Raw genomic sequence first — 24,828 nt, 5'->3', positions numbered from 1 at the left:
GCTGCCCTTCTCCGCGGGGCTGCCTGCCGCCAGCGGAGCAGCATGCGGACTGGCCTCCGCGCTCCCTCGGATGTGCTGTGGCTGCTGCCGCCCTCCGCGCATCGCCCTGCTGCTGGCAGCGCTCGGCCGGCCGCTGGATGAGCCGGCGGCGGGTAGATCGCTGCCGCGGTTCCGCCCGCTCCTTCATGCGGGCTCCCGCTCCGCCGGGAGTAGCGCTGCCGCCGCCGCCGAGGAGCGGGCGGCCCGCCCGGGGCCCCGCATGGCGTGCTACCTGGTCATCAGCTCCCGGCACCTCAGCAACGGGCACTACCGCGGCATCAAAGGCGTCTTCAGGGGACCGCTCTGCAAGAAGGGCGCTCGCTCGCCGGTAACTGCCGCCTCCGCGCTCCCTCCCTCACTTGTCCCCCGCACGGTAGGAGCGGGGCGGGGGTCCACGGCCACGCGGGCGGTTGGAGCGCGGCGCGGGGTGGGCGGGCGGCGTGGAAAAGTTTCTCGAGCGGGGAAGCGGCCGCGGGTCCCCCGAAGGGGCAGGCGTGGGGCTGCGGCGCCGCACGGAGGGAGGTAGGAAAGGAGGAGGAAAGGTCGCTGCCGGCGCTCTGCGGGGAAGTTGGGGGCGGCCGCTGGGGGAGGCTTCGAGTGTGGCGGTTCAGTGCCTGGTCCCAGGTTTTGATGCTGCGTTCGTACCCGTGCTGGCTGTGTGCCGGGGTGCCCGAAGCCTGGGCGTAGGGTGCGGGAAGTTTGGGGACGTCCGAGAGTGGTGAGCCGCCGGGCTGCGGTGTGATGTCCCTGCGGGTCGCGATAGGCGTTCGGAGCCGGAGTGGGCGGGGGGGGAGAGCAATGCGTCGCAGCCTCTCCTCCGGGCGCTAAGCATCCCAAGCGTTCCCCGGCCGGAATGGAACGTGCTCCGTCTTCGTGGAGCACTCCTGGGTCCGGACAGCTTCGTTCACCGAAGGTGCCGGGGATGCCCCCATCCCACTACTTAGTCCTTTGGCTTTGGCAGTGCCCCACAATGCGCTCGCACCCTAAATGCCTTCAGGAAACTGCCTGTGATGATGAAGCCTGTGCTTTCTGTTTCTTGACTTTCGGTGATGGGATGAAGCAAAGCGACCACTATTTCCTTCTCCGTCTGAAATCCCCCCGTGTCCTACAGCAGCCCGCTGACACAGCGCCCGCGGGTTCCTCCCTCCCTGCTGCTTCTCGCTGTGCGGTTCGGCACCGCATCGCTGTACCGCCGCACGGCTCCAGCTGAGATGTGTCCGCTCCCTCACCTCAACCCGTGCGTGGAACCCCCCGAAACGCGGAGGGGTCGCAGTCAGAGCGGGAGAGAGGTTTCTCCCGTCAGTTCGAGAGGTGAAAAACCTCAATAGTCTAAAGCGGGAGGAAGCATGATTGTAAATACTTTGCGCTGAGTATTGTGTGCTGTACGCAGTAGAACTTAAACCCTGTTCAAATGTCGGGAGATATTATCCCTCAAGTATTGTTGTGTCTCACATCCTTCACTTTCCAACTTCTTTGCCTTTTTTCCTACCTACACAGTGAATGTGCGCACAGCTCTCCTCAGCCTAAATGCTTCATGAGACGAATGTAATTATCTGACTTTGTTAACAAATCATTTTTGAGACAGTTCTTTTAACTGGTGGGGGAATGTACATATTTTTAAATACAAATACAAGATCAGGAAATAGTTTTGATTTTTCTTACCAAGGAACAATATTTACTTCAATGTTGAGCAAGATCTATTTCTTCATGAAGTATTTTAGTCTGAAGTCAATTAGAGAGTTTAGTGGAAAAGGAGAAAAAAAAGCTCAAGTCTCTTTCCTTCCTTAGGAACATTCTTTCCTTTGAGCTTCCCTGAGCCTGAAGCTAGGAGCAATACTTTTGGTTTTGAGATTAACATGACCAGAATTTGGGATGTTTTTACATGATTTTTGACCATTTATATAGAAACCCTGAATTTCAGCATTCCTTAGCTTTCATTCTGAAGTACTGAGGGGAAACTTTCACTTTTTCATACCTCTTTTTGTTTTGTTGGTCTTTTGTTTTAGTGAGCACCCTTTGCAGCCAGTCAGGCTTTTCGGTTGCTGGGCTGAGCTCCGGGTAGTGGTGGGAGTGCAGGTGTGTGGTGCATCGGCGTTTTATTGGCTCTGGGTAATTGTAGATCTGGAGCTCTTACTTATAAGTGTTTAGTAATTAGCTTTTACTACTGCTTTTATGTATGCTATTTTCATATTTTCATAGGGGAGTCCAGGTTTCAGGTGAAAAATAACGAATGCTTTGTTGGCAAGTTACATAATCTCTTACATAATGAAAACAGTGATTTTTCCAGAGTTATCTCTGTGTGCTTACAAACTTTCAACTTTCCAGACCATATACGTCTTGCTCCTCAATGTGTTCAGGGCTGGGAACAGTGAACACAACACCTGGGTATATTCTTATATTATGGAGGTGGGAGTCATCCATATTGGAGTTTAGTAATAATTGAGGTAATAAAACTGTTTTCACCATAAGAAAAAAAAACCCAACAACAAACCAGCAAATAGCACCATACAAACGTACCTTCAAAGTTTTTGTATTTTCTTTAACAATAAGCTATGAGTTAAACTTCAGACCACTTGTGTGTCTAAGTAGGTCCCAAACAAGTGGCATTTATTTGTATACCTTGTGATTTTTGTTTAATTATTTCATTTAATAATTCCTGACTGTAACTTCAGAAGATACAGGTTATGTCTCACAGTCATTTTTTATATGCTAGCCTTGGAAGTAACCTTGAAGATTATATTTCCTACCATTAAACAATCCTCTACTTGTATACTATAGCTATCTTATTCATGAGTCTACAAAATTTTTAATGTATAATGTGTACCTTTCTATATTTAAAGTGTTGTATTAACAGACCATGAAATGTCAGTAGACTTAAGGCTATGCTTTCCAAAATGAGAACAGTGGTGAATATTTTAAATACCTTTATCAAATTTCACGGCTATGTGAACAAGGATTTTTCAGTCTAGATGCACCTGTAGTATTTATTTAGCATTCTTTGCTATTATTGCATCAGAAACAAATGTGATCCATCTTTCTAGTATAGAGAGACTGTGCACTGTAGCAGTACCAAAAACAAAGATGCATAGAATCATAAAGGTTGGGAAAGGCAAGATCACCAAGTCCATATGTCAACCCACCACTGCAGTAGCACTAAACCACCTCCCTCAGTGCCATAGGAAGACTACAGAGATAACTTACTTCATCTGCACATGTTGACCTGGGGCAACGTTGTTATAAAGTCTCCAAAACTCCACATTTCCTCTGATCATTTCTCTGTGTAGGAAAAACTAGTTGGGAAGTTGTGTTCTGAAGTAAATGGTGATGAGTTTAGGAAGAATGGAATGAGAAACAAATTCCAGTGAGTTGAGTGTCAGGAAAGAGAGCGCTGGGTTTGGGCAGTGCCAGCACTGCTGAGGGCAGTAAGTGTAGGGTGGAAATGCTTGTTGTAGAGAGCTGATTCCATGCTCAAGCATTTAGCTTTTGCCTGAAAAGTTCTGTTCATGACCATATTACGAGCAAGCAGTAGGAAGTTTTCTCACTCTGAAAATCTTTACTTAGTGAAATGCACTTTGATGCAGAGCTCTTGCGTGCATTTCAGGCCGGGATATTGTCTGTGGGATTTTTGAGCCTGATGTGGATTGCTGTGCTCACTTGCTGGCTGTGGTTTTGCAGCCATGGCAGATGTGCTGCAGTGCTCACCTGCAGCCAGGCCTGCCCGGAGGCGTGCTGTCACCTCACAGCCTGGCAGTGCTGGCGCTGGAGGGGACACGGCTGTGCAACTTCCAGGTAAAACCTTGCAGGATACAGCAGAAAGCAGTGCTGGGAATTCAGCAGATGGCCCCCTTGCCTATGAATCACGTCAGAGCCAACGATGCTATTAGGGTGCACAGCTCTGCTTGTAGCTTTTTAAGGTGAGATATAAACAAAGCCTCGTTTACTACCAGTTATTTAAGGATCCCTTTGTACGATGAAGGGAATAGAAGGCTGAGAAGATGCAGTGCCTTGGCCAATATATGACTTGGCTAATTATTTTCCTTCCGTTGTTCCCCGCAGCTTCAGCTGAATACAGTATTTTCCACACGTTTTTACACCATTTTCTAATCAGTCTGTCAGGCAGCTGCTCTGCTGCACTTACGGTTTGCCTAATTTCTGTGGGATGTTGGGGGTGGGAAGTGCTGCTGTGTTGCACAGAGCTGGCTTTTGAAAAGCACAGCCCTCACCCTGAGCTCAGAGGTTCCAATAGCAATAAATAAGCCCCTCGCAGCTACTTGGAAACAATGACTGTTTAGTTGATACCAAGCCACAAACGTGCTGTTCCAGCATTAAAGCAAGTGTAACCAGTGCTGAGCAGCACCTCATTACTCTCCACAGCAGATAACAGCACTGGGTATTTGAAACCTTAGAAAATGAAGGGGTGGCAGCGGAATTAGGGACCATAACTAGAGAACAGCAGAGCTATAGCACAAGCATCTGTCTAAGTTAAAGGGAAAACACCAGTATGGATGAGTCTGGAGTAGATAATGGGAGCTGGTGTTTGCCACCAGCAAGAGACTTGTGCCAGGCAGAGCTCTGAGAAAGCATTTAAGAAGTTACTAGACATGGTGTACGTTGTGAAATGGGATCTGGATGGCCACACATTGAAAGGAGGGAGCCTCTGTGTGATCAGGTGGAAGACCACAGAACCTAGGAGTCACTGATGTCAGTCCTCTTGTTCCTCAGCGCTGTGTGTGTGCCACCAACAACTCCAAAGGCAGAGGAAGGTTGTGCTGTGGGCACTGCTGGAAGAGTTGCGTGATGGAGAAAGCAAAGCCTTAAGATATATAGTATGAAGTGACCAGTAGTAAACCAGAAGCTCCAACAAGCAATGGGATTTGGGTAGTTCCAATGGTAAGAAAGGGAAACAAAACAAAGCAAAACAACTGTACTAAAAATAAAGTAGGGGGAAAAAAAGGAAAAGGGGGGGATAAATAGGAAAGGAAACAGAAAATGTTGCTTTCACTCTTATGTCTGGGAGCTGCCAGGTGCAGAGGTGGGCTTCTGCCAGGGGGAACCCTTGCATAGTGCTGAGAGTGGGGCAGGTGCTGCTCCTTGAGATGCTGCCGTGTGCACTGCATTGCATACGCAGGGAGAGACACAGGTGAGGAAAGTTGCCTTGTTTCTACCTATTTTCTGATCTCACTGCTTCTGGGCGCTTCGTATCTCAGAGCTAACTGTATTTCTGGTCACCCTAGTGCCTCCAGCATGCTGGAGAACATAAGTGGAGCCTATACTAAACTTTGAGGTGAACTTATTTTCTGATTTTTATGGTCTTTTTTTCTGTGCTTTCTGTGAATTTCTGCAAAGCAAGAAGACAAAAATAAATCTTCAAAAATACTTCAAGCATATAGCATTGCTGCTTATGCCTTGTATTAAACCTTTTTTGTTTTGTCTATGACTTTTGAGCATATTTTGTTTCCAATTCAGTCAGTGGGCCTCACGCTTTATATATAACATTACAATCAAATTTAATCACCTTCAACCAATTTCTTCTGGGGCCATTTCCTACACTCACAATTAGCTGTAATGTTAAACAGGTGCTTTGTGTTTTACTGTGCCCTTCCAGCAGCCTAATATTTTTACTGGTCCCTCAATTGAGTTCTTAAAACTAGATTGGTTCCTTTCTGATTTTGCATGTGGCAATGCTTGTTTGTCCATTACTTCCAATGTGAGACATTGCTGTTACATCCGTTTGCACCCTCACTCAAGGCTCAACCATGTTTTACTCACCCAGGCTGTAGCAATACATTAATGCAGATACCTTCATTTGAGATATGATCCTCTGCATAAAAAACATCATTGTGATGATGTTTTTTCATCATCAATGAACTTCTTGTGAAAGGTTGCTAAATGGAGAATGAAGAGAGTTTTCAAAGAATGGCCAAGAAGTTGGTGTTTCTTCCTACTCGGTTTTCCCTGATAGAGCCTCTGGCTACAAGGTAGGGGTTTTTTTTTGTTTTTGTTTTTTTTCCCTTGGCATGTAACACTTTTCAGGAACGTTTGTTAAGGCTCAAACGTTACATCTCAACTGATTATTTTAAAAGACTAAAGTCATTGTTACCTGCAAATGTCATTTTTCTCACTAGTATTAGGAAACCTGTAGGATGCATTAAGAACAGTGTGGAAAACTGTTCCCCGAGGGAAAGTGTTGATTTTTCTGAGGGAAAAATAGAAATGCGAAATATTTTTAACTACCTGTTGAGATAGTTCTATTTAAAAATGCCACTGGTAATACACTGTGAGAGATTTAGTTTTGCTGCTTTATTTTTCTACCCACCTGTAAAAGCCTTGCTCCTTGGAAGGACATGTTGTTTGTGATGCACTGTGGGTCTTCACTCTTGAAGCCATGGCATTGTGTTTGTTACAACATACAACAGAAGCTGTAATCATTTTAGACCTGCAGATCTAGGATATTACTGTGAAAGGTTTGTTCACAGGTACAAGAGTGAAAAGAAATCATGTATCGGGGCGGTTTATTTAAAAGGTCAAATGAAGTTCATCCAAGGAACAACCCAATGGCAAAGATAAGTACAGATGCATAAGTGGGCTGCAGAAGCTGGAATTCCCATTCTTTGAAAACACTTGAGGATACCATTAAGATTCCAGTTTGATTATCCAAGGAATTATATGGTCTTCATTGGGAGAAACATTTTGCAAACATATGTGCATGCAGAACTCCATGCATCCAAACATTTTTGAATAACAATAAATGCATCCTTTAAAACAACCACTTCACATTCATTTCACATCCCTATCAAAAGTTGGAAACATGGTTTTTCAAGGTTCAACCAGCTCTGCTGTTATTTTTCGTACCTTCAAAACACTGAATGAACAGTATTAAAACAACTCAGTTTATGATGACAGTATGCACAGGTGATGCTGCAGGTAGGCACTGTAATATTGGATGTAGGTATTCAGAGTTCTGCATTTCTGTATCTTTTGTGAGCATGTATGTCTGCTTGCTTTGTGCAGTTAGATACTGTGGATGAGTAACAAGATTTGTCCTAGGGAATGTTTGCATGCATGAAAATGCTGTGGGCTGCTCAGAGCACACTGTTATGTACCCAGTTGTAAGATGCCTTAATGACAACTTTTTGTTGCGGTGGGTTTTTTTTTCTTTCTATTGTTAATACTAGACTAAATTTATGTGCATACTGGATAAGATGTAAACATCATCATCATCATTTTGTCCCAGTTTCGTAGTTACACATAATGATAATTGGCAAGCTGGTTCAAGTAAAGAAACAGAACTATTGCTGGGAGATTGCATGCAGCTCTGAAACAATTCATGCATTAATCAACTCTAGTTGATACCAATTTTTCAATTGATGTTTTCCCTGGAACACATTCTAAAACAGATTTAATGCATTTGTGTCAACAGAAATATTCCATCTATATTCTGCTCAGACTGAACTGGAGAGATGTATTTGATGTTGAGAAAATTCTCAGTTGTAATCAGCTGTATATCTGTAGCTTGCACTTCCAGTTTAGATTGTAACGTGTTAGGAAGGAAGGCATGTGAAACTAGATTGGAAAGCAAAGGCCTCAATTTCCTAAAAACACCCTTTGATGGTAAAATAACCTGTAGGTAGAATTTGGGGGTTAAAAATCCCATCTGTAGAATAGGTGTAAACTGAAATTACAAATAAGGACTGTATGACTGCTATGATTTGTGGTCTGCTGGAAATGCATACTCTTGTAGTTGTCATATGTAGCTGTTATATGCATTTTTAATGCTATTTTCAAAGAAAAGTTTTCGTATTCTGTTTCTCATACACTTTTTGCAGTTTTTGTAGATTTCAGCAGTGATCAGTACAAATGATTTGTCTATGCTAATTTTCTTGTTTTCTGTGCTCATCATCAGATCTGCAGAGGAAGAATGACTTTGTGTTGTGTGAAAAGCTCAGACCATTGATGTTTTCTGGGGCAGATGTTCTGAAAAGGAGAAAAAGATGTGCAGTCATGCCCTTCTATATTTAACCAGGAAAAATAGGATCAAATATCGATATTTTGTGCCCTTGTCTATGGTCACAAGAAGCTTTTAGTGATGCATTACAGATAGACAGGAAAGAATTTGCAGTGATCTCACATTGGTTGCTTGATGAATACAGTGGCCCAAATGGCAAGTGATCAGTGTACTGGATAATTAAAAGGACTTCTCTATGTGGGAAAAGCACTGCTAATTTCCAGATACTGCTCTGACTGCCTTGCAGTGCTGGAAGCTGTTATGGCACAGGAGCAGAACCTGCTGGGTGGCCACAAATCATGTGGGGCAACAGGTCTATGCCAAAGCGCACCTTGAGACAGAGCCATCACTGCAGGGAGGGCACTGCACACCTAGTTGCTGTCTCATGAGCACATAAATCATCACACAGTTACTGAAGATTGTTTGGAAAAAAAAAATAAAAATGCACAGTCATGCAGGTCCCCATATAGCAAAAGACAAGAGCACACAATGTGATGCGTATGCAAGTAGTTTGTTCTTATAAAATAATAATTAGGCACCCTGTAAATGCCATTGCATACAGCTATTCCTGGCTCTCTGAATGTTTAACTGCAGTCCTTACAAAGCTGTACTTTTGTTCTTCCTTGACAGAGACCTAATGATATTGTATTGCATTCATCTACTTAAATGGACATTGGCATGTGACTTCTTCAGTGTTAGATATACACTTAGGTTGCTGTAAAGAAAAGACAGCAAAACCTATGTGGAAAAATAGTTTAGCTAGCCAAGTCAAAAAAGACTGGTAGACAGTTCTAGTTCAAAGATTTTAGTACAAAGATTTGAATTTTCATTGGAATGATACCCATACACTTAGTTATTAGCCAGACTGTTTTCAGTGGTGAGTAGAGACAGGACAAGGGGAAACAGCTGGAAACTGCAGCATAGGAAGTTCCGCACAAACATGCGCAAGAACTTCTTTACAGTAAGGTGACGGAGCACTGGAACAGGCTGCCCAGGGAGGTGGTGGAGTCTCCTTCTCTGGAGATGTTCAAGACCTGCCTGGATGCCTACCTGTGCGACCTGCTGTAGGGAACCTGCTTTGGCAGGGGGGTTGGACTCGATGATCTCTGGAGGTCCCTTCCAACCCCTACAATTCTGTGAAAATAATCTAAACCCTTTATTCAGTATGGCTGAGAATCAACATGAGGAAGGCTGAGCAGTGACTGAGACAGCACAAAACAAATAACATGCAGACAGTTCTGTTTCTGGGAGCGAGTGATAAATGTTTGTTGTTACTAATAATCAATAGAAAAATCACAGATGTGTGTTCTCTGATGCAGAAATTGTATTCATATCTTATGAAACAAAAATGACATTGAAATAAGCCTTCAATATACAAGTGTATTGTTTTTGTCTTTTGTTATATCTTCTGCTGAAGATCTGTTTAACACCATCGTGTATGCACCATGTGGTACAGGAGTTTTGTAGGAGGCATATGTTGTGCAATATGCATAGGTTGCTCCTAAAGTAATGCCTCCTTTTCATTTCTGTAGAAAGTACAATCAAAACAAATACAATAGCAGTATTTGATAGTGCAAATTCTCAGCTACAAATCACAATTTTTCAATGTAGTCACCTCCATTAGCTGTGTATTTTCACCAGCAATGAAAATGAGTCTGCATGCCATGCTTGTCAAAATCTACATCAGTGGAGGTGACCCACTGTTGCTGTCACCAGTGCTGAAATGCACCACCCACCGTCTCAGTGCACTCACATTTACTATTTGGTATCCGTAAACATTCAGCATGCGTCAATGAATGTCAGTGGGTGCCATTTTTTCTGCACAGAGGAGTTCAATTCCACACCTTTGCTTCATCTGCACTCCTGTGTCAGATGCCATTTTGTCAAACTGCTCCTCTGCTGCCATCAGTCCCACAGCAACAAAATATGAAATATTGGCTGGAAGGTTCAACTTGTACTGTCATACAATCAACATGATAAAATAGGGGGCATTACTTTCAGGGCAGCCCTTGTATTTATTTTATTGCTTAGCATTATAATAAGTGTGTTTTAGAAGTTAAACTACAAAAAATACATATCCCTAGAGGATATGTCTTATTTGAAAATCTTGACACTTGGAGGAGAAAGATATACTTCCCATTTTGGCTAGGTTAATAAATCTGTGCAGCACTGGTGTAGTGCTCTCTTCTGACTATTAAGGAACAAGTTTTCTTTTTGCGAAGTTTTTGGAAAAAAGAGTTATTGACAGAATTGGGTTTTTCATTCTATAAAGTAGATTCAGTGATGGCTGAAAGAAAGTGTCCTATCCAAGCGTTGTCTTATGACTTCTAATGGAGAAAGGTTTACCAGTCTGGGTATCTATTTGTTCACAGCATTATTTTATCACCTTAAATAGTCTACAATAGATTGTGTAGGTGACTGAATTTGATATCTGCAGGTTGTGGGATCAGCCTTTAACAGCAAATCACTGGAAGTAAAAAAAAAATGTTTCCTTGAAAAGAGTTTAACCAAGTTTACAGAATGACTTAACAGCGCTCACGTAATCTTCAGAGTCAACAAAACCAAGGGGTGAGAAACATTCTTAAAATCCGTATTAAAAATATCTTGTTTCCATTATCTATTCTTGAAGGCCCATTCTTTAAGCCTCAGTAAAGGAGGCTTATGAGATATTTACAAATAGGGTAAGTGTGTATAGATAATATTTCAGCAGAGAAACTTCTAGTTTTTCTTTTTCAAGCTAGAGTTCATCTATTAACCTTAGTAATAAGGACGTCAAGCCTTTCCCTTCTATCCAAATACTGTTGCTTACCCTGATTTTTTTTGTCAGAATATGTCTAATTGCAGTACTGTTGCCTTTCTACACTCCAAAGAGCACTGTCTGAAGAATACAATAATTATTTTAAAAAGTACTCAAAATGCATGTTTTAGAAGCTTCTGCAGTTAATCATTGCACCAAGTATACTGTAATCTTGAGTATTCATTAGAAAAATACCCCAAACCCAACAAACCCACCAAAAGCCCCATGATCACAGTCCTCAGCAGAATAATCAGTTAGAATAGTGCTGAGACCACCACTGCTGTGACACATTGCTGACAGCTTTTCTTTCCACATCCATACAGAGTTCAGCTCCTGCCCTTTCATTTGCCTGAGAACAGTTACATAGTTCCTAATTAGATTCCTGATTGCAGGCAAAGAATAATAACTGATTAAGTGATTGCAGTACGTTACCCTGAAGAGTTTTAAATATGTAAAACTCCTTTAAACTGTCTCCTTAAAAAAAGGTATGGCTGCTCATCTTGTATATCATAAAATAAATTATATTTTTTGCTCTTATTGTTATGTACTTAGTTTATGTTTATATTCTAACCTCTGGTTAATAACGGTGGTGAATGAGGCATTAGGCATTCAACAGCCTTAAAAAGATTGATGTTTTTGATTATAGTATACTGTATGATAAATTGTAGGGTGCAAAACTCTTACAGAGTTATAAAGGGTATGTGCTATCTGAAGAAACATAGAGATATCAATTTTCTACTTGATGGTACTAATATATTTGGATAAGATCTGCATATTAAGAACAGAATGAGCCCTCAAGTACAGTGATTTAGTGCTGCAGTTGTGCACCGTACTTCACTGTGAGGAGAAGAAACAATAGGAATGTGAATCCTTGCCTCTGCTCTGAAGGACAGTGAACAAAGGCAGTAAGTACTTCTGCTGGCAGGTGTGGAGATGGCTTGGTTTTCAGAAGTGACTGGAAAGAGGAAAGCAAGCGGGTACAATAAATGGGAATGGAGAGGTTAATTGCAAAGTAAATGAGTTCACTGCAGAATACACGGAGGCTCAAAGCCTCAAAGGCTGCATCTGTATTAGTAAACAATACCACGGCTGTGCCAAGCCTTGGAGCTTAATCAGATAGGCTATAAAATTGTGAGCAGTTTCCAGTGTTCTTGTGTCACAGACCTTGCAGCCCTCTCCCAAACCTGGGGAAGGTTTGAGAATTAGCATAGGGCAGGGCCATTACCAGCACACAGTTTACATGTGAATACTTGCTTCTGGAAGATGGAAGACTTTCACTGCACTGACATAGGCTGCCATGCCCCCATTGCCAGAGAACAGTCCTAAGAACTTTTGTAGAGATAGAGATGTATAGGCATCTATCTTACCTCAAGGTGAGCATCAGATTGATGCTCCTGATGTTCTGCCTGTATGGCCAGTTCTGTATGCCTGCGAATCCCTCACACCACCTGAAATCAGGCCCAAACATACATCATTTCTGCGATGTAAATCTGGAGAAACTCCATGCAAACTGGAGGACCTCAAAACAGTACATTCTCAGTGTGTGAGGTTTGATTTTGTATTTTAGAAACTGTAAATTTGCTGTTTCTATTTTTTGCGGGGCAGCAGTAGTCACTGACTATTGCCATATTTGCTCTATCTAACTCTTTCATCTTGACTGCTTCTTGGTCTTGAACCTTGCTCAGGTTTTACACATGCTGGAGTCACCTCACGGTTAGCAGTTTAGTCTGTGCAACATATTTGGCCAGATGTTTTAGTTTCACAGAATCACAGAATTGCAGGGGGTGGAGAGGACCTCAAGAGATCATCAAGTCCAACTCCCTGCTAAAATGGGTATCCCACAATAGGTCACACAGCTAGGCGTCCAACTGGGTCTTGAACATCTCCCCAACCTCTCTGGGCAGCCTGTTCCAATGCACCATCACTCTTAACCGTATAGAAGTTCTTCTGCATGTTAGTACAGAACTTCTTGTATTCAAGTTTTATGTCATTACTCATTGTCCTGTCTCTACACACCGAGAAGAGCCTGCCTCATCCATTTGCCTCCCACCTCCCTTTAGATATTTAATAGAAACTTCAGACCTTTTCTCTCTGATATAACATCAGATAGAGCAGAAGAAAACTTGTATAACTTGTAACTGTCTACAGAAGGAAACAAACCCACAGATGTGTCAGAATGGTTCTGCAGGTGTCTTTGAAGGGCACAAGGGTGTTAAATGTATATTGGAATTTGGAATTGCTCAGCAGTGGTGTTTATATATTATCAAACAGAGGGAGGTACTCTCTAAAGGGAAACCAACATAAAATATTTTCATGCCTAAGTGTCTTCACCAACACAAGCCTCTGTGATAGGAACAAATATCTGTGTTGAACACTAGGTAGAAAACCTGTTATGGATTCTCCTTGAAGCTCGTTGTGGGACTGCCCTCTGCTTTCCCACTCTGCACTCTATCATGGGCTTACAGTTTTTAGAAGAAGCTGAGGCCTAATAACACTTCTGCATTTACCACTAATTGTAACTCCTCTATAGAATAAAACAGAGTGGAGACTGAGACCAGGATCCTATCAGAGGAACTCTGCCACCATGTCTGCACAGCAAAGATGGAAGCAACAGAGCTGTGCAGGCAAATGCAGACACTGACAATGTTTTCCCCCATGGCCACACTCTTTCTTCCACCTTGAAACAAGGGAGCCTTTTCCTAACTGCCTGCTGGGAGCACTGCCCATATTTTGTTGATCCCCAAACTGTAACTGGGCTTTGTGACAATGGCAGGGACCACAACCCAAAATTGTGCTGGGAAGCACTGTAAAAACAAAACAGTATTGACAGTTTCATACAAGTGCTTGAGTCGTGTCATGGCTCTACTTGGCTACCAGCCTTGGTTCCTGCTCCAGTAAGGGTGTGCTGAAGATAGGGCTGTACCTTGGATTGTGTTGTGATATCCAAAGACTGATGAGTAGCATCTGCATCTCCTGACAGCAGGCTGCTGGGTGGACAAGATGGAGTGGCTACATGCATTACAAACAATTATAAGTCTGTCTTGAGCCTCCAATAGGCGGAGTACTGGTATGTGTGGCGTGCATGTGCTAACTGAATGGTACACAGCTCAACTTCGCTACTTGGACAATAAGTTTCAAAGATAAAGAGCGGGTTTGAGAACATTTATGAATCATAATGAGTTTTTTGGAGTGCTTTACACAGTTCCTTCAAGCATTTTTAAATGCACAAGCAACAGAAGCACCCAGAGGCCATCGACTCAGGGGAAGATTTTAGCTTCTGTAAATCAGTGTGGCTAATTGATTGCCGTTTGCAAGGCTTATTTATGTCAGTGTGGTTCTGGTCCTCAGATTTTGTTTAGACCTCATATTAGTTGATAATAATAAATATCTTAGTATTAGCTCAGTATCTGCTATTAGGCTAGTAACTTGCTCTGTGCTGTTACATTTTTGTGTACAAGTTGGTGACTAGGCTAGCTAACAGCAGTTGTTGACACAGTGATTATTTTCCTATGTGTGACTGTTAGGTTTATTTTGGAATCTAATGCACAATATTTTATTAACAATGTAAAATTGAGTTTTCTGGGCTTATATATTTAACTGCCCCATGAGGGATTTCTGTTAGTTTGTTTTCTTCTTGGACTGCAGTGTTACTATGCTGGTACTTTCTTCTAACATAATATGTACCAGATTATCCATTATCCATAGGGCTGCTTGAGGAGTAATTGTGCTCTAAATGACTTCAATGAGACTTTGTGCTTCGGTAAAGTAGAAGACAATAAGATATGGTCTCTTCACAAAAGTGTAAATTTACCTTGCTTTTTCAGTCGTGCAGATGAGTGCAGAGCAGGCTGCTGTCTCAGCTGGGGTACCTGGAAGCTTCCAGCATTGCAGCTCAATATTGGGAAGCAGTGGAGGACAGTGCTTTGCTAGGCAAGAGGGGCTCACCTTCATGTAATCTCATTCCTTCACACTGTTGGTGATACCATTAGACAAGTGGGAGATGAAGGTGTTTTGTTTTCTTACCCATTGTTAGTAAGTTCCACTGTTATACTAAGGGATGATTTGGTAAGTCTGGAAAGTTGCTGCTAGAAAACTACATCAGGAAAATTGCATCTAAGTGAATACCAGAGGTTTTATGAGATTGCTTTGGTTTTTCTAACTGAGGTGTATACATACAAACACTCTGCTTGTCCTGTTGCCATGTCCGATGACAGCGCTACACCAGGTTCACTGTGATAGCTTAATGGTCACTTCTCTCTGTATCCATTAGAGCATTCAGGAGGTAAGCTGCAGAAGAACATGAAAGCCAGAGCTGTGAAGGACTGGGTTGCTCATCCTGTCTTTCTGAGATACACTGAGTGTCACTACTGGTTGCATAGGTTGGGGGTGCTGTGGAGGACTGCCTTGGGAAGGTAAAAGGGAAAGGGAAATAGGGGAAACTAAATATGCAAAAATAGACACATTTTTAGCCATTGGTTTTGTTCTTTTACTGATAGCATGCTAGATAAAAAGCATTCAGCTGTGACCAAGGGTCTGCAGCATGACAGTAGATCTAAAATAATTGACACAAAAAAGTAGAAGGTTTGGAAAATGGAATTTTGGCAGTTGTGTGTGAGGATATTTTTGCTCACTCTGTAGCTGGTTAATGAACTGGGCTACAACTACAGCTGGAAACAGGCTGCAGCCTCATTGTGATGTTTATCCTGCAGACACTGGTCTGCTTCTATCCTCAGACACCTGAGATACACAGATATGTGTTATATAGGATTTTGAATATTTTGTGTGCTGTTATTCTGTGTATGGTGATTTTCAGGCAACGTGATGAAAGAAAGACTGCTTTCAGTATGTGTATGTGATTTGTTTTAGTGCTAGAAACATCTCCTTGACTGTTTGTAATTCCAGTTTTTTTTCTAAAGGTGTGTAAACTATAAACTGTTGCTCTGTTAGTACGATGCTTACTGTATCACAAACTAAAATTCTAACAAAGTGCAGCTTTTGTCAGGAGCAAAAGAAGGGTTCCCTTCTTCAGGTATGGTGCTGGGAATGACTTTGTGCAAAGGAGGGGATGAATCAATAGCTTTTTCAGTTGCAGGAGCACAAATTTGATGGTAGATATGTCCCTAGGAAGTGTAGTTTTTAGCTGGATGTGCAATAATTTGTGTCTGAACCATTTGTTAGTATTGGCAAAGTGTCACAGGTGCTCTGAGTGCTTGTGGCAGGCTGGGGACAAGCATTCAGCAGCAGGTTGCTTCTTCACCCCTGCACAGAGGGTTGGCATTTGTACGCAACAAGAGGCTGTAAAGGCACATTATTTCCCCTGTAGCTAGTACAAGAATTAATCTGTGCTACTTGTAGGAGTTTCAAGGAATTTTACTGAGCTCGGTTCTTATGGTTTTCAGCAAAATCTCTCGTAAAAATGTTTATGGGGAATTTCCCATGCAATTAATCTGCCATGCAGAGTGACACATGTCACCTCCTTGAACATTTTTGTGCTCCCAGAGGGATTTAAGAATAAGCACTAATATAAAGTACAAAATTAATGCATCAAATTAATTTTATGCTGTGCACACACAGTGATGTATAATGTGAATTAAGGGCTTGATCTTGCATGTGCTGAAATGGAGAAGATTTCTCGGTGTTATTTTGGTTTATAAATGGCATATAGGAGGTCTTGATTTTTTGTTGATGATATACAAAATCATCCTATTAAGTAATCATAGACACAGTGAATTAACAATGGTGTCAAAGAGGATTCATTAGATAATACCAGTTATTTATGATAATGCCAGTTATCTACTAACATTTTTATTTTTCATGAAGAAGAAATACATTTCTAGTCCTGTAACTATTTTCTGAAGCAAAAAGATAGATTACATTCAGATCACTGTATATGGTAATTGGGGATTTGCTTGCTACCATAATTGGCTTAGGTTAATGCTAAGTGGTTGTACAGCTGTGTTCATTTTAACTGATCTTTAAGGCTGAGATGCTTAGAGGTCTTTAAAGTAAGTTAATTCTGCAGGTGTAGTGATCTGTTACATGATCAAATCTCTCATGCAAAAACATTAGAAATTGTAGTCCACTATTCGGAATTGTCATCAGGAATATATGTTTCTAAACTTCAAACAAGATATACAGTCAGCACTATTATATATTGAGAATAAACATGTAGTGAAATGTATTACCACAAAGGACTGTGCCTAAGATGTAGGATACCCAACAGTATTCGTTTAAAAACTATCATTCCTTCATTAAGATTTTGCCTTTTCTCAAAATTAGACACATGTAACACATTGTAGAAGTTGGCTGATTAATTTTTGTAGAATTTTTGTGACAGAAGAGTTTCCCATTAATAACAAGATCATGTCATTATTTTTTTTTTCTGTATTCTCAAAAGAAGAAAGTATCAAAATGATGGTCATGTCAGATGGTTCAAAATTTAGGCCAGCAACTTCTGTTGGTTTTCGAAATACAGATTTGCTGTGCTCTTTCTTGAAGGGAAAACAATGTGTTTTACACATGCACAGTGACTTCCCATGCTAAATCAGCTTGGATTAAAGGCACTGAATGTTCTCTGGCAGAAAGCTTTGAACCTAAATTCGACTGAAGCCCTCCTCGCTGCAGCCTGAGGATAGCAGGAGGAACACAGCCACGTTTTCACAGAATACTGGAAATTTTGTAGACATCTGACTGCCTCTCTTTGCCTCTGTTTTATGCATTAATTTGGTAAAAATACATCCAGCAAGCCTGGAGAAGGAAAAGATAAGAGAAAAGCAAAGCAATAACTCTGTATGAAGGAACGCTTGCTTGCTTCCATTATATCCCCCTAGTTGTTCCTAGAAAGATGTGTGCTTTGCTCTTAATGATGTGTGATGGCTCAATGCAGAATGCACACACACTGAGCTGCTAAATGGGGCAGGGCAGAGAGCAGGAGGGGACACGGAGGCCGAGGCACTGCAGCCCCCTCCCGCGTGGAGTGGCCTGTGTGGTGGTGGAGGTGTGGTGGAGGGCCTTCAGGTGGTACTGGTGGGGGAGGTTCCAATGGATTGAGGTTAAGCAGAAAACCCAATCATAGAATCATAGAATGGTTTAGGTTGGAAGGGACCTTTAAAATCATCTAGTTCAAGCCCTCTGATATAGGCAGGGACACCTCCCTCTAGACCATGCTGGTCCCAACCCCATCTAGCCTGGTCTTGAATGCCTCCAGGGACAGGGCACCCACAGCCTCGCTGGGCAGCCTGTTCCAGTGTCTCACCACCCTCACAGTGAATAATTTATTCCTGATATCTAGTCTAAATCTATGCTCTTCAGTTTAAATCCATCTCCCCTCATCCTGTAGCTACATGCCCTATAAAAAGCCCCTCTCCAGCTTTGCTGTTGGGCCCCCTTCAGGTATTGGAAGGCTGTGGTAAGTTCTTCTTGGAGTCTTCTCTTGTCCAGGCTGAAGAGCCCCAGCTCTCGTAGGGGAGGTGCTCCAGCCTTCTGTTCATCTTCATGGCTCTCCTCTGGACCCACTCCAAGAACACTCTGTAAGGTACGATATGTAAATGTTGCTACCAATTTTATAAGACATATGGGAAAAGGAAATGATGTTTTCATTAAAGCTGAGGAAGAAGGGATCTGACATTTTGGTAAAATGTGGTATTCCTATTGGAAAGGGAAGAAGTATATGTGGGGAAATTAATGTATAAGCTCAATATATATATTATGTTGCTCTAAATTCATTTTATATTAATATTAATGTGTAGGTATATGGCTAACAGTTTCTCACATCACTTTGTGAGAGCAGTGTTAGCAATATTCACCTGGGTCCAGTAGCAACACACCTATCTGCTTCACTTGACATCTCTTGGCTCTGATAATTTTAATGAGATTTCCCAATATGTGAAACTCTGCGTGCACTTAAATGTTATCTAGCTAGTAGCTGACTTTATGAAAAAAAATTAGAGTGACCTTGCTAACGAAGGAGAAAATTCTAGCAGAAGTGAGGCAGTATAGTCTGTATCAGCTCAGGATAATCTAATAGGGCACTGATATCTTGTGTGCTATTTAAAAACAAATATGCCTGGAGAATCAGTGTGGGCAGTCAGTCCCACATCATATGCTTTGAGTTTACAAGGTGTGATGTGATTCTAGGCTGGTGCCATGTCACCTCCTTCAGCTGGGATTTGTTCATGCAGGTGAAATGAACTTAATGCTAGAGTTCTTGAGCAGCTGAGAGTGCAGAGGGGTGGCATGTGGTTGTTCCTGGCCATGTGGGCATAATTCCAAAATTTCAAATGCAGGGAGGAGGTGCTGGCTTACAGGCACATCTAGGCAGGGTTGGTACTCTTGGTACTGCTCTGGGACAGTCTTTCCTACAGTTTTGGTACCTTGAGATGGATCAGTGGAGGAGGTGTGGAATCTTGTTTTGGTCAAGGCCTTAAAATCTAAGTGTTTTAGATACCTGTGTGTGGGTTTCATTTTGTGCCTTTGTTTTAAACTTCACTAAATCTGTCTTTCAAAGATAAAACAAAGTTTTTGATTTGTCTATTTTCGTCACTCCACACACTCCTCAAATATGTGATATCTTGGAAAACAGGAACTCTTAAGTTACCCACTGTAGCAGAGATGCTAAGTCAGGGTTTGAACCAGTGATTGAGCACCTGGTGGGAAGGCAGGACCAGCCCAGGGGATCTCAGATGCAAGCATTGTACCTTCCCAGACCTCATTGGCAGTGGAGGCAGGGGTATCTTGCTGGAGATCCCTGTGTACCTGAGGCCTTCGGGAGGTAAGCAACTTCTTTCCTTCGTTTCATGTGCCCATGGCTGTTGCTGTGGCCTAGAACTTAGCTGCTCTGCTGTCATTGCTGTGCTTACCATCGTGTTACACCCACTCATCTTTTTCTGAGGAAAATGCACAATAATGAGTAGTTATTTACCTTTGTTACATTGCCTTCTTTGGAATGGGCTCAAGAGCTACAGATCAGTGGAAATGGGGAATCTTTTCCTTCGCATGTAGGCAGAGATAATGTGAATGCAGTCTATAGGCTCAAACAGAGAGTCACAATTTTAGTGCACAGAAGCTATAACCAGACATAATCAGATAAACTGGAGCCAGCACATGTGGATGTATTGTGATTGTATTAATGCTCTGTACCAGGTGCTGAATTATTCTGGTTTATGCAGAGACCCCTTATGGGCACAAATTAGGGTATGTAATATGCTATACAGAAGCCTTTTCCTGACGCTTCACGGGAAGAGTGATGCAGTGTGACCACGAGCTCTAGGTCTTCCTTAAGGGAGTCCCATGATTTTCCACTGGGGGCTGCGCTGAACATCTCCCTTTACCCCTACAGGCACCCTCCAGTCATCAGAACTTCTACTGGCAACTGGATAAAGTATAAATTAGTTCTTATCACACTCCACTTTCAAGATTTTTTTCTTTTTGTGTAATCAAAAGCTGAAATCATTGGGAAGAATTCCTTATAGGCTGCAGTGAGCAAGGAGTCCAGGTGCAGCTTTTAATAAGGGCTATCCCATGTGCTTGGGATTTGTGTGGTTTGGGAAGTAGGCTTGGCTTTGAAAAGCAGTTTAGCATGCATTTGTATGCAGGTTGTGTACTATTTATGTAGTACACATACAAACAACAGCAAAATGTGATGTAATGTAATGAAAAGGATTTATCCAGTATCACCTCATTTTGTTGATTGTTGTATTCCTGGGCCATCAATAATAAGAATCTCTGAAAAAAAGTGTATGTTTCTTCCCTGTGCCCAAGACATTAATGGTTATCAATAACATCGGGCTGCTGAAGTCAGCTTAAATGGTAAAAATACTTTTCATGAAAACAGTGATGGGTAAAAACAGACTGAGTTTGAAATTCAGTGCAGGCATATGCTTCAGGCTAGGCTGAGAAGTTAGCTGTCTAGGGACCTATGTGTTGCTCCTGATGGTGAAAGACTGGAAAATGACTAATCACAGTGCTGGCTAAATGTGCAACAGGCAGACTTGCATTAGATATTAAGACATTCCCTTTGTTTCTGCAGATTGGAAGTTACAAGGTACCACTGTTTTCCTCAGAAAAATGAGGACTCTAAGAATTAATAGTTCCTCGTAAAAATTGCAGTATAAGCATAAACCAAAGCCATTGTTTTAAAAATTTCACGTTAACTGTAGCATGTTAACAGCTTTTCATCTGTATTTGGTTTTGGGGATGGACCCTTTAAAATGAACAGTCAAATTAGCAGAATTTTGGCCTGTCAAACTCACGGGTATCGAAGTTAAAGATAGGAAAAGAAGACAGAAAGTCTCATGCTCCATGTGTATTTACATCTTGCTGCTTCCTTTAGCACACCCAGAAAGCTCTGTTAACTTGTACTGAGGAGGAATTTGATTTTCTGCTTCAGAAAAAAATATTTCTGCAGGTGGTAGGACAAGTGATTCTCATACCCTATCTCTACTCTTAGGGATACTACCTCAACCTCTTACTCTACTTTTTGAAAATAAGATTAAATCTCACAAGCATTAATTGAATGAATAGGATTACCTGCATGAATAAAAGTCAAAGCATTACTTACAAGCATACAGTCAAAGCAAGAAGCTATTAGTATTGATCTAATCCCCACTTTTTTCTTCAAATTTTCACCCTTTTTCTTTTTTTGACAAGTTATTTCTTACTGTGAAATCAGCTATATATAAAAATGCCTTTTTCTTTAAAGAAACTTCAAAACATCTTTTTGCATTCAGATAAAAATTGCCTGAGTTATACAAGTGTTACAGGGAGTTAAAATTCTCTATCAAGATTTACAAGGAGAGATTTTTACAAATGCTGTATATATGGGTATACAATTTTCCGAGTGTATCATTAAAGTACAGAATGCTATGTTTAATATTCCCCTGATACCACAAAAGAGGGTTTAAAACTTTCCAAATTGTCTTTAATGAGCTTTAACTTTAAACTTCTGAAGGCAGTTTGATGCAATAGAGGATCCCTGTTTTATGGGATTAAGTAAAACATAGCTTCTCCAGGACGTGTTTCTATGGCTGTATTTTGTGATGAGTTTTACTTATATATTTTTTTAATATGATCCTTCCTCCATATTACCCAGTGAACTCAAGTTATGTATTTTGGGGTAATTACTTCAGAAGTTTACACCTTGAAGGAGATTTCATGCAGGCAAGAATTTAACATATGAGTTTTGCTAATCATCTGAATGTTGATCAAGCTATTTCGAACTCTTGATTTTTATGTTGCTTAAGATTTCAGCACAAATAAAGATAATTTGACTTTTTCTTGTAGCTAACTTTTATCTCATCAGCCTTCTTTAGCTTCACTAGTAATGTTTTTGCCTTGTTTTGGTAGTATCTGAGTGCTTCCTGGTAGAAAAAATTTGGCTGTGATGTTTGTAACTTTCCAGCAAGATTCAGAAATGAGCTCGCTTTTCATATAGTAATTACTTTAAGTGTAGAGAATATTGAACATTATGATTAAAAAAAGTTCTTTGTGCCAAATGGCCTAGATCATGAAATATAGGATATTTAATGATTACTGAGTTTATTAGAAATGAATAGATATCTAGATAGAAAATACATATCCAGAATTTCACCTTGGCTCATCCAGGTTTATACCCATATAGTCCTGTTGATGTCACTGCTGTTTTTCAGTAATATAATGACTATCTCTTCAGTTTGGAGGGAGTGCCTTGCACTGTGCTAATGTGGCTTACAGCAGGTCTTTTAATCTGACATATTTATGCCTGTGTTGCATCTGGAAGTATGGGGTTGTGATGCAGTACCATTATAGGGGGCATTTTTCTGTTTTTATGTATCTTTAATTTCAGCATCTGAAATTTGAAGTATGGTGATCCATTGATGTGGCTTTGTTACAGCGTTGCATCTTTGTGCAAGAGGGTTGGTACTTAAAATGTGAACTTTCAATAATTCTAGTGCATGGTGTAACTGTGTAAAGTAGGTGATTTCTGGGGAACAGTTCTTAGCTTCCCTGAGGTTCAGCCCATATGCTGTTTCCATTTTCTGGCCTCTTTGACCATCCTACAGTTGTGTCATCCTTTAGTGACAACAGAAATTCTATCAAGAAGCTTAATTTTTTTCCACCCGTGGCAAAGAATATGTAGAAACCTGAACACAGAGCTTCCCAGAACCTGCATCTCACAGAATGATTTTGTCAACTGCTGCACTACGCTGTACTCCTGGCTTTAGATACATTTCCTTTGGATGAGTGTAAATCACTTGTAAGCTGTCTTGTAACTGTTAACAAGCAAGTGCCAGGCAGGAGAAGAGCAGTAACGAGGTTCTCGAAATGGTTTGAATTGCTCTGGAGCTCAGAAAGGAGCCTGCTTCTGCCTGCGGACATCATTCTAGCTCTGTACAACATCCTTTTATTGACTTCAAGTAAGACGTGAGACAGAGGGGAAAAAAATCCAACCTTTTAAGGCAAAGTAACATACCAAGAATCTTTTCAAGTGATTCAGCCAGACTGTTTTGCCTGGTAGAGGTGAGAGCTGCTCCTCACACTGTTTATTGTAAAGGGATAACAACAGATACAACTTAGCATATTGGTAACTTCAAGGTGCTGCTTCTGCTATTTGGAAAACAAACAAACAAAACCAAAAACAAACAAACAAAAAAACACCCAAACACTAGAAGGAATAAAGTTGTGCATGAAAGTAAAAATTAGGTTTTAATTTTGCATTACAGGAAGCAGTTTCAGCGAAGTTTGTCATCATCTCCTAGATGCTGGGAGTTTACATGAAATGGTTTACAGTTGCAGGTTTGGACAAATGCTTAAAACTCTGAATCACAGTGCAGCACTAATGGGTCCCTTGGCTCAAAGACTGCTGGGAAGAAAATAAATGGGAAAGCAGAGTGAAATGATCCCTCTTCTCTATAAGTGGTTCCCAACATTCACATCTTTACTGCTCTTTCCTGTGATTGGGTAGGCAAGCTTCTAGGTTTTTCACAGGAATCTTACATCTGCTTTAAATAATGCGTTTAAAAAAAAAAAGAAATTGGAGTTTATTAGCCATAGGAGTTCTTAAAACAGTGAGCAATGTAATGTTAAAATAGACATAGCTCTTTTTCTTCTTTCCATACAACTCAATATCTGACTTATTGCATACAGACTTGTATGAAAAGCTTTAGAAGTTGCTCCAATAAAAGGTCAGTCTGATTTTTTTTTTTTTTTATGATTAATCTCTAATTGTTTTAAATCTTTCCATAGTTAAATGCTTGAGAACAAGGTTATTAACTAGTGCTTACATAAGTCTACTTTAAGACAAGTTTAGGGTTAAAAGAGAAAAAATAATCCCATGGAGCTGTTTGTTGTCTACAAATGACAGGTGCTAGCTCAGAATAATGCTATTCCTAAACCTAATACATGCAGTATGACTTCTCAGAACATACTCTCCCTTTGTAAACAAAAAAACAGATCAGGTAACTTTATTCCTTCTCCTCCTTGCCAACTCCCCCCACCATTGTTCTTGTGCCTGGTAAATACTCTGTAAATATAACTTCTTGATAAAGTGGAAGAACTGCTTTTGATGAATTATCTTCTTGTGAAAACATCTTAAGAACTACTGGAAAGGATCAGAGCTGCAAATTAGCCAGTACAAATTGATTTTAGCTTTCATTTGTCTTGTGTTTGAATTCTAGTAATGACTACTGGTCTTGTACACTACTACGATCAGTGTAATATGGGTGGGTTATTCCCAACCACCAAATTCACAATTCCATAACTCGTTTGCTGAGAAAAATGCTGCAGCCCTACTTACCTCGTGCCTCCTTGTCCTTTGCTTAGGTACACAGGTGCTTTCTGATTTTGGAGAAGGAAAAAAAAAAAAAAAAATAGTCTTTATTTATGTAGATTTCTTTAAAACTTCAGCTACAACACTAAATTCCAGTGACAGCTTTTTTTTGTTTTGTTTGTTTGTTTGTTTAGTCACAAATGCAAACGTGGATTTAAGAATCTGAACTACTGACTCCATTGA

At 41.1% G+C, this 24,828-nt stretch overlaps 1 protein-coding gene across 1 annotated transcript in view; it reads left to right on the top strand.

Moving 5' to 3' along the window:
- The first annotated feature begins 259 nt into the window (after positions 1-259).
- ZNF804B (zinc finger protein 804B) overlaps positions 260-24,828 on the top strand; it is a 211,295-nt gene continuing 186,726 nt past the window's right edge. Inside the window, exon 1 of the mRNA XM_042888558.1 lies at positions 260-367. Coding sequence (XP_042744492.1) covers positions 260-367 — 108 coding nt within the window. The remainder of the gene's footprint in view (positions 368-24,828) is intronic.

This window comes from Lagopus leucura, unplaced genomic scaffold (genome assembly GCF_019238085.1).
Source record: "Lagopus leucura isolate 7727_CA_CO unplaced genomic scaffold, USGS_WTPT01 Super-Scaffold_100157, whole genome shotgun sequence".
In the NCBI taxonomy this organism is placed as follows: Eukaryota; Metazoa; Chordata; class Aves; order Galliformes; family Phasianidae; genus Lagopus; species Lagopus leucura.
This window is presented reverse-complemented; position numbering and strand designations above follow the sequence as displayed.